General features: G+C 37.9%; 1 protein-coding gene across 1 annotated transcript in view; it reads left to right on the forward strand.

Moving 5' to 3' along the window:
• The window catches only part of astn1 (astrotactin 1), a gene marked incomplete at both ends in the record, with an annotated part of 379,418 nt that overhangs the window by 111,179 nt on the left and 250,098 nt on the right, over positions 1 to 18,141 (forward strand). The window contains 3 exons of the mRNA XM_079244285.1: positions 6,788 to 6,937; positions 8,658 to 8,807; positions 13,340 to 13,507. Coding sequence (XP_079100411.1) covers positions 6,788 to 6,937; positions 8,658 to 8,807; positions 13,340 to 13,507 — 468 coding nt within the window. The remainder of the gene's footprint in view (positions 1 to 6,787; positions 6,938 to 8,657; positions 8,808 to 13,339; positions 13,508 to 18,141) is intronic.

Here is an 18,141-nt window from a genome sequence, read left to right on the forward strand (position 1 = left end):
AGGGGAACTTTAACTCTATAAATGCTGTAGCTTATTTACTAGAAGACAGCAAAACAGCATGTATCACTAGGTTTAGCACGATGCACTGATTTTAAGGCATTTATTGATAGCCATATTTAAATGTGGGCTACATACTCTTAATCAGAGCTTTTGGGTTTTTTTTTTTTCCATTTCCTTTTTTAACTTTCACTGTCAGAGTGGTTTTGTCATTAGGGTCCCATCATGGCCTCTTCAATATGAAAGTGCTGGAGCATTTGAAATAACGTTTTATTTATGAGTATCCCCTCTGCCTGCGACATAATCAAAGTTGTTGATGACCACCCTGCCTTTAATACAATGTTTGAAGATGCCAGATGTAGGGATCACAACTTCTTTAATGCTCTTTTGCACTGAAAACACAATTTCATACTAAATTTTTTTTAACTTAAGATGAAAATTCAGTTGGATGGTTAATGTGAGCGGCTATGTGAGTAAAAGATTACCTGATTTCCAAATAGTATAAATAAAACTGGCACATCTATTTAATATATTAATTTTTTTTTTAATAATTAAACCAAAAGAGCTGTTTTTATCATCAATATTTCCAGATTTATTCAAGTTGTAAATTAAAGTTAGGAATCACATGATTGGAGAGTGGAGCCATGTGTTCAAGCAGGTTTCACTAAATAGTACAACACCGAAGGCTTGATTGTTAAAGTGTAGTTTTTAGCAACAACAGATTCTTGAAAAAAAATTCTCTTAATGCTGTGGACGTAATGTGACCTCCTCTGTTCTTCTTAAATAACATTATTTATCATTACTGTTATACAGCTCATGAGTAGATGAATAAAAGTTTCATTGTAGTTTGGCGGTTAGGCCTTGCATGTTTCTATTTAAATTAACACTGGAGTAAATCCTCTTTTATCTAGAGCCTACAGGTGGATGCCACAGTGGCTCAAAACAATAAGCATGCAGTATGTTGTAGTAGTAGCGAGTGTGGTGGCAGCAAGCATGAAGCAAACAGCAAAGGGATGAAGAGAGCAGCTTAAATTTACTGCCCAGATTAGAAGGATATATTAGATTTGTTACATGAAGAGTTGAGGTGGACTTCATTGGATGCGGCACAGCAGCTCAAATTGTCTGCCTGAACTAGCTTGAACTAGCTAGCTTGGTCATTTTACGAGGGAAAATTTAATCATGAATAAGTTCAAATTTGGATCCCCTGCCTTAATGTGCATACATATGAGCAAGCAACAGCCTTGGAGAAGTGCAATGATCTTGTCTTCCTGTTTTTTTTTTTCCACATATAAAGCAAACATTACAATAATGTTACTGACAGCATTGAGAAGAAGGCTAAATCTTTATCAGCATATGAGATAATTTAGTCTTCTGCTTGCTGAAGCTATAAAGTTATTACCGAACCTTTTTGCATCCCGCAGTACCTTACATGTAAGATTGAGTTTTGATTTCTCTGGAGGCACTTTTGGTCTCGTCTGTAAGCCAAGTTATGACACACCATTACAGCTCAAGTGCCATACTGGTGAAAAATGTTGAAGGAAATGAGAAATGTAGGAAATAGAGGGCAGCAATAAAACTCTTGAGTAAACACCACACTAAGTCCTTTCAGTATAGTCTTTTTTCTTTTTTTTTTAAATTGAAAAATAAAACAAAAAAACTAAACAAAACTAAATACCCTCCCAACTTACAGTAAAATATTTACACCTGTATTTAACAGATTTGTTGATTTACCACGTTCTATGTATACTTTTATTCATCCATCACAGTAAGTAACCTTATTGAATGTAGACTTATTCCTGTGATAGTTAATTGTAAACTGCTGCCTGCACAGCTGTCCTGGTAACGCTATTCTTTGAAGACTTTAGAGGTTGCACAAAAGCTAAATTCCCTGTTAATATGAAAGTAATATTTTCCTTTTGCTTCCTGCATCTCCAGCATCATAGTAAACAACAAGCGAGTCTATTGGTTGATTGATACATGGATTATGTTTCAGATACTGTTATGTACTTGTGTCTGGATTAACTTGATTGCAAGACAGTGACAACAGATCTTTTGGCCACCATCATTTTCAAAACCTATTTTTTGTCATGTTTTCCTGTTGTATGTAATCAAAATGTGCAAATATAATTGTTTGTTTTTTTTGTTTGTTTGTTTGTTTGTTTGCCAGTGATCTGAATCTGTACAAGTCTCACAATTTAAGTTGGACTCTGCTGCACTTGTTTGTGATCTGATGAGTCTCAAAACATCAAAATGTATCATGAATTACAACCAGTCATATAATTCTAAACTTCTTTTTATTTAGTCTTTTCTATAAAAAAAACATCCCACTGAAAATATTTTCAACACCATTGTTTACCAGCAGACCTTTTTTTTTGTGCTGAACATACACATACCAAAAAAAATAAAAATAAAATGAGAATCTCTGCAAAGACTTTTCACACAACAGTATTAAGATAAGGAACTTCCCAGACAGGAGCAAATGCTATAAACGTAAAAGCAGGACTGCAAAAGCAAAATAATTTAAAAAAAAAAAAAAAAAAAAAAAAAAAAGTGCTCCTAAAATGTTCATGTCAGTGAAGTGGTCATGAAAGTAAACTCCAGTCTTGCTGGTATTATATTAGGTATTGCTTTTTCTGTCCCCACAACTTTGGGATGGCTGCATAGCTACAAAAGTGGCAAATAATTCAATGGTTCTCTTCCCTTTCTAGTAATTGGAGGGCAAAGTGGAAAGCACTCAATGCTTGGCTGATGATTAGTTTGGCTAGCTGTGCTCCTTGGGGTTGCAGAGAGTAGGTCAGAGTGAAAGTGGCTAACATGGTACCTTTAATAATTTAGATCTTATTGGTTCCTTTCCTTGCTGGTGGTTACATCTTTTTTTTTTTTTTTTTTCTGGTACACTGTCTAACATGCTTTTTTCTTCTTCTTGGAGTTTTATTGTAGGAAGGCATTAGAAATTGACTTATTAGTAACTAAAACTTATTAGTTTAATAGCACATTAACAAATGTTCTAGAGGACTTTGTTCTCTGCCAGGAAAATTATCTGAATGGGGAAGTCAATGCTGTCTGTTGGTTGATTATTAAATCGGTCGTGAAAAATGCTGCTGAAACAATAGCACCATCACAAAAGGCTTTCCACTTGTATAGCAAAGCCACGCCAACATCTGTGGTGGCAGATAGTCATGGCTGCCAATAATATTTATGCAACACATTCATATCTTCAATGCGTATTGTTCTAAAACCAACAACATAAAAAGCTGATGAAGCTGCTGTCATGAAAAAGTCCTCCACATTTTGCCACACTGACATTGCTGCCAACTGTGCTTCCTTTCCTCCATTGTTTCCGAGGGAGCGTCTCCAGTTTAATCAAACACTGCCTCTTGGTTGGGGATTTTTAAAGCTCTTGTCACAGAGTGATGTTAGCATGAATTTTATTTCGACTCACATATATCCCGCTGAGGCAGCAAATCTTGGCTGCTTTGATGGATTTTCCCTCACTTTGGGATGTGCAATCCGCTAACACTTGTAAGACAAGCTTCAATACATGCACTCTAAATATAGCTAATGCCTGAGCTGAAACACTCAGTGGAAATGCAGTATCGACATTGTAAAAGTAGTTTGTTTATCAAATTGTGTCCCATAGGCATCAAAATTACTCCTCCACACGTTAGCTTTAAGGATCATACGTGACTTTTAAGTGGCAGACCAATTTCCAATTATGGCTGATGACTAAAAATAAGATTTTCATGTCACATTCTTCCTTTTATATGAAATAGTAAGGCATGGAAAACATTTAATATGGGAGACAAAACAAGAGAAAAAGGGAGCCACATTAGTATCGTCCTGCTAAATTCCATGTTGGAAGTTCTCTTCATTTAGTTTTGTTGTTTCCCATCTAACACAACATTACAAGCCTGAGACAGTCAATAACATGTAACACATGTACACAGTATCAAGCTGCCATATATGAAATAACAATTGGTTTCACCTTCTTCTGACACAACTGTGACACAGACAGCAGATCTGCCTGAACTTTAGTCAGTGTTGACTGAGCTCTAGATATGATAATAGATATGTTGGCAGCAGAAGAGTTTACCAATACATGCAGAGTCATGGAATGAAATGTACATTTACTTTAATAAATCTGTATTTTTTAAAAGGGCAGCTGTAGCTCAGGAGGAAGAGCAGTTGGCTTGTAACTGAGAAGTTACAAGTCAGGCTTCCCCTGACTATGTGCTGAAGTGTCCTTGGGCAATACACTGAACATGTAAGTTGCCCCCCGATGTGCCTATTGTGGTATTAGTGTGTATGCAAGTTGCTTTGGATAAAAGCGTCAGCTAAATGACTATAGAACAGAATAACAGTAAAAGAATGTACTTCCTGTTGTTTACTTTTTATAAAGTCAAGAGAAAGACTCCGTAACATCAACATTGGAGGCTTTTACTGATTCGGTGTCCTGTGTGCACAAAGCTGCCAGTTAGTTAAAACACAAGTCATGCAAGGCAGTGCATTCCTGCAGTAAATGTGCTTTCATAATTATTATAATGCTCAGCAGGAAGCTGCTTTTTGAGTTGTCATTGATCAAAACACTGTTGATTCTGTTATGATGGTTCATCTGACTAATAGAGTGAGTCAGTATAGCACAGCCCAGTGTACTGCAAACTAAAAAATGCTTTCATGACTGCACAGCTTAATCAAAAGTTTCTAAAACTGATTAGAAAAAAAAAATAATAATAAACTGACTATACCCTGATGATGCTACTGAACAAATCCCAACAGTAGGAGTGTGTAATTAACAGTAGAGTCATTGTGTGGCCTTTGATGAAAAAGTAAAGGTTGATAAGACAAAAGATTTGGAGCTGAAGCAGAGGTCAGATTTCTTGAACTGAGGTGGTGGACCACTTTAATGTTTTTAAAAAGACCAGTCCTGGGTGTCTGCCCTGGGTGGCCGGTGCCCGGCGGGGCCGGTCCTCGCTGGTCCGGGCCTGCTGGGGCCTGTTTCCCCTGACTGCGGGGGACTCTGGCTGGGACCCCCCTCTGCCTCCTCCTGGGTCGGTGCATGGCTGGCTCCGGGGTGGGGCGGTTGGGGTCTGCGCCTGGGGATGGCTGCCGATGGCCCTGGTCTCGGGGGTACTCCTGGCGTGCCTCTTGCCTTTGTGTGGGAAGGGTCACACTGGCATGATCACCTTTTCCGGAATACGTTCCACTCTGCATGTTCTGCATGTGACACAGTCACCGAGTCGTCTGCAGGTTTATTCACTAACAGCAGCTAGTTTTCTCATTTCTGTTTGTTTCTCATTTATATTTAACTTTTTAGATTCATAGTTTAGTTACTATGATCTAAAGTTGGCTTGTATGTGTATGTATATGTGTTAATACTGGCAAGTGCGTATATGTTTGTACGTATGTATGTGTGTGTATGTGTGTGTGTATATGTATGTGTGTGCCTGTATGTGTGTATGTATACATCTGTAGGTTGTTTTCTTTCTTTTTGTTTTTGGGTTATTTTTTAGTTGTTGTTTTTTTCTCTCCCTTTTCTCTCCCTTTATCTCTTTCCCTTTTCTTATGAGGTGTTTTTTCTCCTTTCTCTTTCTGTCTTTTGTCTGTCCTCTCTGGTCCAGCAGTACAAACTCTACAATTCAAACAACAATACAAAATAAACATAGAAATAAAATAAAAATTCAGAAAGTCAAGGGGATCATTATATCTATAAAGCTTCCCCTGGCAGAGAAAATTTGCTCAGCAGAACACAGCATCCAGACCATCATTCTGCTTGCCTAAATGCTGGACAAGACAAAAAAAAAAAAAAGACCAGTCCAGAAAAGAAGAAAGAACAACAGAAAAGAAGCAGGATAGAGAAATGCCGTTTAAGTATGTAATATTTAACATGGAACACAGCAACAAAATGGTGAATTACACCAGAGAGCAGCTCAGTGAAACCTAATTCAATAAGCTAGGCAGGTTTTTTGGGGGGATTGGGGGGGGGGGGGGGGGGGGGGGGGGGGTTGTAGCTGTAGCTGTTTCCATTGAAAGCTCGCTCTGCCAAGACTGATTTAAAGTGATCAATGGCCTGAATTTGCATGTGTCAAGTTAATTGTGGTTTAAAACCACGTCGATTTGCTTTATGTCCACAAGCATAACAACTGATTTCCCTGTTGGAGTTCTAGCTCTTGAGATTTCCCTGCATAAATGCCGGTGTGCATAAAATCATAATACAACATGGTTCACATACTAGAAAAAGTGGAACACTACCTTTGAAAAGTTTATGTGTACGTAGGATTGAGTTTTGTGGAAGGATTTAAAAAGAGACAAAAAAAGAAATCAGAACATCAGGTGTGATGCGTACCTGGTTCAGTGCAAAAAAAAAAACAGTTGATTACACCATTTATTTTCCATAAGCCTGAATGTGGTGATATATTTGGAATGCCTACAGCAGTGCTGCAAATTGCTTGTGGTACTTTAACATAGGCTTAGTTTGTAGTTATTATCAATGAAAACATGTTTGTTTCAGGACAATAACTTTAATTTTCCCCTCACCTTTAATAACTCATACGTTGAGTCTGTCCTGTTTGAAATTTCTTCAGATTTTAATTACTAAATGAGGAAACGATTCAAGCTGATCTTTTTCCTTACTGAATAAACCACTGGATTCATCACTTGCTCCAGTCTTTTCACTGCCATCTCTATGATGCTGACATGAGGACAAAATCCCCACCCATTGGCCCAGTAGTTTTTACGCTCCACTTTTTTTTTTTTTTTCCATTGGAGATGTATTTTTGTGTAAATCCAACAGCGGGTTCAACTTTCTTGAACCCAGACGGGGACTCTGGGACGGAGGCAGACAGCGAGCCTCAGCTGGCCTTTTACACCGACCCAAACCGCAGTCGGCGCCGGAGTCGAGGTATGAGAAATGGTAACGCCAACAGCGCGTGGGGCTCTGGGGGTAAGAAGGACTCATACACTTACAGTTTATCCCACCAGTGGTATTACCATTACCACGACGCATGACTAGTAACTTGATGGTTCTGGACTTGTGTATGCTTTCAACTCCTAAAGGACACATACAGATTGTATGGACGTCATGCAAATATATTTATACATTTGAATATATATATATTACATATATATATGTATATATATTAGCATTTGTGAGCATGTAGAACTGACCTTGCTGCATCTGCATAAAATCTTGTTGAGTAAAATCAGACAAGAAAATGAGATCAGAAGTTTCTAGAGGTAAAACTTTATAATTTGTTGCATTGAATCTTGGATACCATATGAGCACCCCGTTTTGAAATAATATTACAGACAAATATTATTTCTGAAGAGGACCCTGTGCAAATGCTGTCAAAGTGAAGTGGTGGAGCATGCTTTATCTGTCAGCATGCCATGTCTCTGCGGCTTTGATGTACAGTAATAGGTTGTGGAAAGGAGATGGTGGGAAAAAATAATAATAAAGAAACAATGCCCTCAAAATAATAGCTGCTGTCACAAGGCGTTACAAGCCTTTACAAAGCCTCCAAGCCAATTATCCCCCCGTCATGTGCGCAGGTGTCACAAACATGGCGAAGCCGTCAGAAGTGCAGCCGACACCTTTAATTAGAGCTCGGTATAAGAATAGAATAAGGTGGTTCAATCATGCCTTTAACTATGTTGTTTAGATCTAGAAGAAAGGATGAATCATGAGACATGACAAAAGCATTTCTACTCATTTAATGTTAAGAGAAAAATCAGGGGAGGAAAAGAATACTGGAATATTTCACTTTTTTTTTGCAAAATGCACAAATACATACCAGAGATAGCCTCTGAGGAATCCCAAAAAAATATTCTCAAATGGTAGGAAGTAAGCCAGAAAGGTCAAAAAGGTAAAATGGTGCCCATATCCAGTTTCTGGGTAAGTTACTAGATTAAATAAACTAGCTTGAAACGGGATACAAAAGGTCAGCTCTCCATTTGTTTAAAGGATCGCCTCAGGCAGCTTTTGACAGAGTAAGCTCTGCCAGAGTAATTTAAAAGTGACGATAATAAAGAATCATTCTGCTGGTGTTAAAGAAAGCACTTTAAACAAAGTGTGAATGCCTGTATTCAAGGTCAGCGTGCATTTTCTGTGTGTGTGTGTGAGCGTGTGTGCATGTATGCATGCCCCTGTGGGTATGAGGTCACGTTTACCACTCTCTGTGTTGCGCTCTGGAGTAAAAGAGATAAGAGAAGAGTTTTCACTCTGGCAGAGGAAAGAGGGAGGGTTGCAAAACAGCCCCATGAGCATTTTTATTTATTTATTTATTCTTTTTTTTATCATTATTATTTACGCCCTTGTCATTTCCCCCACACATCCCAGCATGGATGTTAAAACCCTTCAAAGGTAAACCGTACGTCTGCACCACTGAGCCATGCCTGCTCTAAACCTCCCAAAGGCTTGATGTTTTTGATCCAAAGGTCCGTTTTATGGGCGCTAAGCCCATGTTTTTTTTTGTTTTTTTTTTGGCCTGTCGGTAAAAAAAATTAAAAAAAAGGCAGTGTGTTTAAATGTTTGGGCATCTGTATGCTTTTATGTATGTGTTTATGAAAGGGGTGCGGGGGGTAAGGGTAACCACTGCCTCACATATTTCTACTGTTTGTTGCTCCCTCCTCCCCCTCTCTCCCTCTGCGTTTGTTCCCAGCAGCAGGTTCCCCGCGGAGCCCCATCAATAAGACCACCCTGACTCTGATCAGTGTCATCAGCTGCGTGATCGGCCTGGTTTACTCATCCCACCTCTCCTGCAGCCTATCAGTCCGAGTAATCTTACATGTGCCGGAGCATCTCATCGCTGACGGTAAGGCTTTGTGCACTAGCCTGAGGTTGTGGATGCAGCCTTTCCTTAACACACTCTTCTGGAAGCTCAAAGCCCTCGGGGGGCTGAGCTGGTACTTTTCTGCTGCCCTCCAGGGAGTTCAGCTCACTATATCTCTCAAAGCAAGTGCCTGTGCTTTGCGGTCGAGCTGCTGATTTGCTTGGCTCTCAGAGACAGAGGGAAATGCCAGGTCGACCACCCTCTCTCTGTGTTTCCCGTCCCATGGCTCACGGCAGATGTGCCCTCAAAGCATCGCAGCACATCCAGGCTAGGGCACAGTGACCATCACTCTTACCTTTGTGCTTCCTTATGCGCTGAACTAAGCTTGCTAATGAATTTCAATGTTGCAGCTACAGGGAAAATAAGTGTAAAAAAATAACATCAAGGGGGCTAAGTGCTGGCTCCTGCTGCCCCATTGGCATTTTTCAGCTGTCATAAGAGTGTGCTGGCAGTCTAGATATATTATAGACTGTGACTGTGGCTCACTCATCTATCATCTGGAGGTCTGATTCGATTCGGAGTGCTGCAGCTTTCCGGTGGTATATGCTGGCCTGCCAGAGACATATTAAAATTCAGGGGAACCATCCAGGGAGGGAACTTTGAAAGGAGAGATGAAAGATGGCGATTCCGCCTGTTGAATTACCAAACTGGGATCGATTTAGAATGTTTCCATAAATGTCTCCACAATCTCATCAGAGTTGATTTGATGTCATGGCGAATCAGATCAGAATTTGGATTCAACCACTGGGAAAAGAAGCTATTAATGCCAACAGATGCACACGTGTCTGCTTTTAGATTCCGCAAAGAAAAGCACAGAAATGTAGGGTCACACCTTTCTCAGTGCCTTTCAATGCAGGAAAAAATAATCTTACATGAGAGATTGTTGGGTATTATATCTACTGCTGTCCAAGATACATAAGGCAGGACAGAACAAAGTTTCCTCTATGGAAAAAAACAAACTTTGAGATGGTGTCAAATAGAGATGTAGCAGAGGTTCATTATTTTAGATATAAGATGAATGCTCATGGCCACACAGGCAACAGCTGTCAGAGGCATCACCCCTTGTTCTGATGCAGGCCATCTTACTCCCAATAAAGGTGGCCATCTGAAAGTCCTTGGCATTTTAGAAAGGCAAAGAAAAAATGTTTTTAGGAAAACTCCAGTTGTTTGGCAAGTTTCCAACTTAGTTATAAGGACAAAAAGATGACAGAGAGGCTGTATAGCAACAAATCTAAACTTTTTTTTTTTTTTTTTTTTAACATTAGTATGTTTAGACGTTTGTTCAGTTACATTTGGATAGCAACAATTTGCAACTCAAAATATCTGCTGCAGGAAAATAAAACTACTGAGTCATTTTGAGTCAAATAATAAATGTGGTAAAAAACAAAACAGAACAAAAGAACAATATGATTAAGACAAAAAAAAAAAAGCAAAAAAACAATGTTTTCAATAGAATGAAAGTTCTAGCAAAACCAGGGTCAGACATTTTGGCCATCTGCCTCAACCACAAGTGGTTAGAAGACAAGAAAATACAACATACTGTAAGTCAGACAAAAGGCAACACACAATGAACTCCTGGAAGGTCAGGCCTGAAACCTCAGAACATACAGCTATGAAACCATACAGAGATACTGGGAGAACAGGTCGAGACGCACTGAAAAGAACTTATTCCATTATACTGTAAAGTGTGTAACACTAAAAACCTTCCCCCCCTCTGTATTCAAACAACGATGTTAAAGAAGACAGTAAATACATAAAATTGCCATTGATAAAATAGTAATACACTGTATTATATAAATCAAAGTATGTACACTGTAAAATAACAGCCAAATACTGTTGTCAGTTGCCAATATTTAGCTGTTATTTACAGCGTATACAGCATAAATTGGGTGCAACACTGACATACTAATGAACTGAAGATAAAGGAGAAGAGAGTAGCTCGATGCATCATGGGAGGTTCCTCTTCCCCCAGTCTGGGTCGAAAGCTGCATAATCAAATAGTTCAGCTGGACACTTTTCTGTAAGCTGTTTGGGCATTGTGATAATATGGAATAACAACAGTCTAGCCTAGAGGTAAGAAATAAAAATTAAAATCATCTGTGTCACACAGAAGCACATATTTTTTTTTTAATATTGACAAATGAATGCAGCTAAAAGTGTGTAGCCCTAAAAAAGTGCATGTTTATTAGAGTTAAGTTTAGGATGTGTAAGTTAAAGACATGAACTGGGTCAAAGTTTGCTTTAAGTTTCTGCTGTTTTAGTTGGAATGTAGAATTTAGCATCGTATCCATATTTTATATCTGGATATTACCAACTTTTAAATCTGCAGTGCTGATGATTTGTTAGTTAAACAGTTTAAAACAGTTGTCTGCTGCTTGTATGATAATATTTATTTCATTTTTTCTCTATTAATTGGTCCTGATCTTGCTGATTCATCTACAAAAATAAAAATAAATATTTTTTTTTTTTTTAAAAAAGAGCATTGGTGAGGAACTCCAGTCCTTCAGATATTAGGAGTTTCCCAGCTGCAACACACCGGATTCAAACCAATGGGTAACAAGCAGACTTGTGCAGAGTTTGATGTGAAGCTCTGCACGAGTCTGCTAATCAAGTCTGTTGTGTGTCATTTATGTTGCAGCTGGCAAACTCTTAACATTTGCAGGATGGCTGCCCTGGAGGAACGGAGTTTCCCATCCCTGCTTTAGAAACTTCCAACAGTCCAACCTCTGGCCCTCAAGGGCTACCATCCATCAGGTTTTAGTGTTTCTCTGGTAAAACACACCTGACCCATATCGACGGCCCATTAACAGGCAGGTGCAAAAGATAAGTTGTTGAACAACCTTTTCATTTGAATCAAGTGGGTTGTAACTGGGAAACACTTAAACCTGCAGGATGGTAGCCCTCATGGACCAAAGTTGGGGACTTCTGCTCTACAGCTACATTGTGACAGAAACATCAGGGTATTGTTGACTGTCTTTCCCAGACTGGGCTTAGTAAAGCGGCATTAAAGTCAGTTGCTTGGAGACTCCTGACTCTAAGTGCTTGGCTGGTTTTAGTGATCCTCTTAACCATACCTTATTACAGACAGCCACCAAAGTGAGAAGAGAAAACTTCACATATGAACCAGATTTTTAACTTTCTGCCATTTAGTTACCAGCATTAAACCTGCAATTACTCGAGTTTTAAGGTGTAGTCAGTGAAGCTCTCTTTTAGGAAAAAGTTCTTTGCTGCCTTTCAGCAACAATACAATGATAGCAGAGAGTGCCTTTTAATGTTGTCTAATTCATTTAGAATTGTGTTCTTATAAAATATCTCTTGCCTCCAGTACATTTTAGCTAATTATATTAATTTGCAGTAATTTGCCCACATTTATCAGCTGTGACAAACTTAAGTGTTGATCTGATGCTGAATTTTAACTCAAATCTAATTATGTAGCTATCAAGACATGTGTAAAGGTTGAGTAGGTTAATGGTAGTTAGCGTGTAGACTTCTGACATGTTCAGGAGTGAGAGGCTTTAAATAGAATATGTTTAATGGTGTTAAGTAAAAATACAAGAAAATAAAGGTTGTCATGACCTGAGTCAAAAACCACAACAAAGAAGTGGTACAAGGCAGATCTACAGACAAAAAGAGAACATAACAAGCTCATCATTGGCCTGATGAGCTCCTCCCACCACTCTGCATTGGGAAATAAGTCATAGGAATAACAAAACAAAGCATCCCTTCTGGCTGTTACAAACTACAGATAAATTGGTGCAGATACAGTATATTAATACCGGTGAGTAAAATTTTTTTTTTTTTTTTTTTTTTTTTATTCAATTCAGACTTTACTTTTAACTGGTTCACATGTAGCCATGGTTACCACAAAGACTTGTTTGCTTGGTGGTTGTTGATTTAATTTGAACATGGCAGCAGCTGGATAGTAGCACAGACTGTGTGCAGAATGTCCATGTTTTCACCTCGCTGCTATGGGAAGGAGAGATGTGGTGGAGATTCCATGTAAATCCTTCACCAAACACAAGAAACATCATTCAATATAAAATTAAATTAACACAGGCCATGAATTTCTGTCATTTTCTGAATTTTAATATGAGTGAATATTTATTCATACAAATATTTTTTCTTTCTTTTTTCCTTTTTAATCATAAAAATATTAATAAGGCTCTGAAAATGTTAAAAGTTCAAAAGTGTGCTTCATCTTTTAGAATTGCGCACATTCCTTTAATAGCAGTCTAGTGCCTCACTGTCAGTCACCATGAGTCAAACTATTTTCATTCAATGTTTCAAGTTTTTATCACCAGTAAAATATCTTTTCATCTCTGTCTCAAGTACCGAAATGTCATGCATGCTCTTCTCATACTTTCATCCCAAGGTCTAGTATGTCTTTTTTTTGTGTGTTTTAAATCCAGAAAAAACATTTTTTTTATATTTTGCCCTGCTCCTCTCACTTCCTGTCATCTTACTCTGTTCTTCTTCTTCCTCCCAACCTTTTCCCGCCTTCCTCTCCTCTTCAGGTTCAAGGTTCATTTTGCTGCAGGGAAGCCAGCTGGATGCGTCGGATTGGCTTAACCCAGCGCACATCTTGCTGTATCACCAGCAGAATGCCAGCGGACCCTGGGTGAGCGAGCTGTGTGGCAGACGCCTCCTGGATCCATGTGAGCACCAGTGTGACCCTGAAACAGGTCAGAGTAAACTCCTAAATATTTTTCCTGATGTTTTAACACACAAGCCAAGCTGACTTGCAGGCCAGTAGGATGTGTTGGAGGTAAGCTGTGGGAGCAGGAATGGACCAATGAGGAAGAAAAATAATTATAATAATCATTTCTGCATTAAAAAATAAAATATCCATAAATTTTTACAGCTTTAAAGACAGGCTCTCGTTTTTCCACAAACACTTCTTATTACAGAACCAGAGAGCAACATTACAAAGTGTCTTTTAAAGGCTGTCTTTACAGCCCTTTTCATAGCAGCTGGTATTATGGGATGGAGAGATATACTGAAATACACAAACTTTATATGGGAAGGTGTTTTATTATTCCTCAGGTTATTTCCTTTCGTTTTACTTCAACCACAAACAACTTTTACTAATCCTTTTGATCACGAGTCATGCGATGACGAACTTCAGGGGATTCATCAGTAACCATCGTTTCAACAGCAGATGTTTCCTGTGGGGGTCAGAAACTTTACGGACCTCACTATTTGATGATGTCAGAGGGCTGGGATGCCTTTACAAAATTATTGATGCATATGAGTAGAAATATGTATTTACTGTGCAAATATCAAAAGGAAACTCTTTCATGTTTAGTTCAATGCAGGAAAACTTCTGTTTCCACCACATCAGAGCAAAATGCTTTACCACATCACGTCCAACCACAAGTCACTTCTCATGCCCAGAGCTGGCTATAGTCATACAGACGTGTGTTTTGGGTTGGGTTTACTCACAATGTGTGATGTTGAACCCACAATGCCTTTTGTGTTGTAATCCACTTCCTGCTTTTGCTTCACTTGAAGCAAACTGGGTGCAACACACAGTTTGCTTCTTCGATTTGCATCTGAGATTTTTGTGTATTCACACCTCCCAGCATGAAGCACTCCCTGAGAAAACCAAGCTAAAGACCCAAAATGCTTCCACACACTAGCTTTCATTGCAGAGGTACAGGTTGGATTTTACTCCCAGCCATTGTGTCTGTTACATGCTCAATTTTGAGTTTCACCATTTGCATTCTTCAACTTTGTATAATGTTTAACATTTTATACATCAACTGTGAATGTTTTTTTTTTTTTTTTTTTTTTTTTTTTTTTTACAATGCATCAAAAACATCTTTATTGAATATCAGATTTTTTTTTTTTTTTGGTCAGATACAAACCTAAAAGCATTTCTGGTCTAGTTGTACGTTTTACAAAGTTAATTGTTTTTATTTATCAGTTTCTGGGCGACAGTAATTTTCGGAAGAAGAATGATTTTTTTTTTTAAAGTAAATCATTTTGAGCAGATGGAGGAACAATACAAAGCTCCTTCAAATTATTTTTTAAGATCAGTTGTACCTGTTTTAAGTATTCAAAGTACAGAAAAAATGTGTTAATTTTTCTTTTTTCTATTTTAGTCTCCGACAAATGTCAAGTTAAGTATTTTAAATAAACTCAAGCCTAATGATAGTAGTATTAGTGCCCGTCTCATTCTTGGAATAAGGACTATGTGCAGCTACTGTACGTAATGTTTTATTCATGATGCAGACCATATTCACATTCCACATGATGAGAACATTGTGCTCATAAAACAGAATAGCAGAACATTTTGTTGTTTAACAAGCTCTTTATAAATCCTCTGCATATGAATTCATTTTGATCTTTCCAGCATCCAAATTTGCTAAGAAAGTGGGAACCTGTAAAACAGAATAACGTTACATATCTGGTTGTTTAAACAAGTTAGAAACAATTTAATCTGAAAAACACATGCTTTTGACAGACTAAATCTTACCACATATGTCCTCAATAATTTTAGCATTTATTATGTTTAAGAGCTGCTTTGAATTATTCCCAAGTTATCTTTTGTTATTTTCATGAAAATAAATAAACCTTTCCAATACACTCAGAAAATAATCAGAGCCTTTAAATAATTGCTCATCACAGATGAGTTCTTACTTGTATCTTTTTAGCTATTTTGATCACCAAACTGTTTCAAAGCAAAGTGTTAAATGTGACACATTCTCTCTTCCTGTGGAGGTGTTGAGAGTAAACATGTGCTATGACAAAAAAAAAAAAAGACAAAGAAAGATTCATGATTCTCACTTACAAAAATAGTTGTGGCTCAGGAAAAAAAAAAAAAAAAAAAAAAAAAAAAAAAGCAGCACACATCACAATAAAGCCTTAGAAAAAGACTTCCTGTATGAAAAATGCATCCACTTTCAGGTTCAGATTAATTAAATATGAAGAATTAGGTTGTGTGCCTTAAATAATAATCAGCTTCAGCGCGCACAGTCTACACATTCCTCATCTGTATGTGGATTTATACTGAAAGCTGCTCTATTTGATTTATAATTCATGTTTTTTTTTTGTTTTGTTTTGTTTTTTAGATGTGACCAAAGGGTTTCTTATGCTTGGAATTTGTAAACAGAGTTAACCACAAAAGCTGCTAATTCTCTCGAAGGTTTTGATAAAAGTGTCATAAAGCAATCTGGGGCCCAGTTTCTTGCCTGAGACACTCAAGAACAACCCTAAACACAAGAAATGACAAATAACTGTAAACATTTGATGCGTTCAGAAACTTTCTCTGTAAATAATTGCCAAGTCTTCATTGAAGCAATCAACAACCTGACAACGTGGCTAACAATGTTCCTGCATGTCTCTGCATTCTTAATTGGACTGATTATTTATTGTTTTGTCCTGGATACTTTGGCTCTTTGTGCCAGTTCATTATCTTTTTGGGAAAAACCGCTCTGCACAGTGCCAAGTTTTTTTTTTTTTTTTTTTAATTTAATTCTTTTTAGACTTTCATCAAGTCAGCAGTGATCTGGAACTAAGTGGCTAGGAAATGGTTAATAGAAAAAAAGCATGTGCATTTTGGAGTTCAAAGCAAAATCCCATCCAGAGTCAGTGGATTTATAAGCAAGATTTTTTTTTAACCTCATAAACTTGGCCATTCTTACTTATGATGAATTCTATGAAATCACACTGAAGACAAAATCTGAATTCCATTAGTTTAATAAAGACTCAATAAACACTGAGCTTTCACATCTATCTGTAACTGTAAACATTTGACTGTGCAGACAGTATCAAAAATATAATTTTTCACAAGTTACATACAGAGGCTGGATTCTAAAATCTGCCTTTTTATTTAAACAGTTTCAAAGTAAGAGGAGTAAACTGTTTTTTAGTTGCTTAAAGGTTCCTCTTTACTGCCAAGGGAGGGGTTAAAATGACCTGAGTTGCTATTAGTCGGTCGCCTGTTCATTGGGTTAAAGTAGTTTGTAATTGAACGGAAACAAATATAGGCTGATGCAGTCTGTGTTTACGATTGATACATCGATTTCTGAAGATGAATGGGTGTTTCTGTCTGATATGGCACACATCTCACTGCTGCACTGACTGAAGCAGACAGTGTGTGATGCCTGTGCATGTCGATATGAGCTGGCTGTAGAAAAAAGTGAAATGTGGGAGGTGGGCAACATTTGTGGACAAGATTTAATCCTTACATATAATGTATGTAGATTATTTACACATTTATTTACATTTCTTTTGTTGACGTGAACATGAATGAAAAATTGCAGAATTTAATTTCATCTGATTTCTCAGAGCATCTCGAACACTGCAAGACTCAGCTGATGAGTGCAGGAAGAAATCTCACATTTGAAGCAGTGGAAATGCCTTCTTTATTTTACATCCATTATTTAGCAGCCCAGCCCTCCCCAAGGAAATCAGAGTGAGCGCTGAGACCTTTGAATGAATGAAAAAGTGCATTTCATGCTTGCTTTGTGTGGAATCATTTCTGATTTTCCCTCATACATGCGAACTTACACTTTGTCCACTTCAAGTGACACACAGAGCAACAGCAGAGTCTTTGTGTTTCTACTTATGCCTTAATTCAGCTCCAAAGAAAATTTACATCATGAGTTAGAGCTTTACAGTTGACTTAAAGGGGCCCTAAGCCCTCTTTAAACGCTAACCCTCCAGTGTTTTCCTTTTTCTCAAACTACCTAATTGCAAGCTGACCCAGAAGCATTGGAATTACCTTCCGAACTTCTGGAGCAGAAGCAATTTAACATAAATAAAAGCAATCCAGGAAGGAGAAATGTTGTGTTGCTTTGAAAAGAGGATGGTACTAAAGTACTTTGACATCTTTTTTGGCCAAAACGTGACTACTGCATGCTGATGCTGTATGTTTTCATGACAAAGGAGGAAAATGTTTTCCCATACTTGCTGCTTCTTTTTTTTTTTTTTTTTTTGCCTCACTGCCTATTCAAGTTCCTACAACCTATTTGTTGCATCAAATGAATGAAAATATGGAGTTTCCTTCATTGAAATAAAATGAAAGTATTAGTATGACATGCTATTCAAAAGCCACATCTCATACACGTGATTATGTGTGGGTGTGTCAGCAGGACAGTGTGTGCATAGAAGTGAGTGAAAGTGTTTGTGTGGGCTGAGAGCAGATTGCAGAGCTGCTATGGATAGCTTAAATCCAATCTTTTTTTTTTTTTTTTTTTTTTGCAGCGGAAGATACTGATGAAAAGTGAGATGGGTTGTGACAGTATCAGTGCTGCTCGTGCAAGACATTAAAAGAGGCAACAGATGCTTTAACACACGGTGCTTTCCTCCC

The sequence above is a fragment of the Telmatherina bonti genome (assembly GCF_933228915.1).
Source record: "Telmatherina bonti genome assembly, chromosome: 7".
In the NCBI taxonomy this organism is placed as follows: domain Eukaryota; kingdom Metazoa; phylum Chordata; class Actinopteri; order Atheriniformes; family Telmatherinidae; genus Telmatherina; species Telmatherina bonti.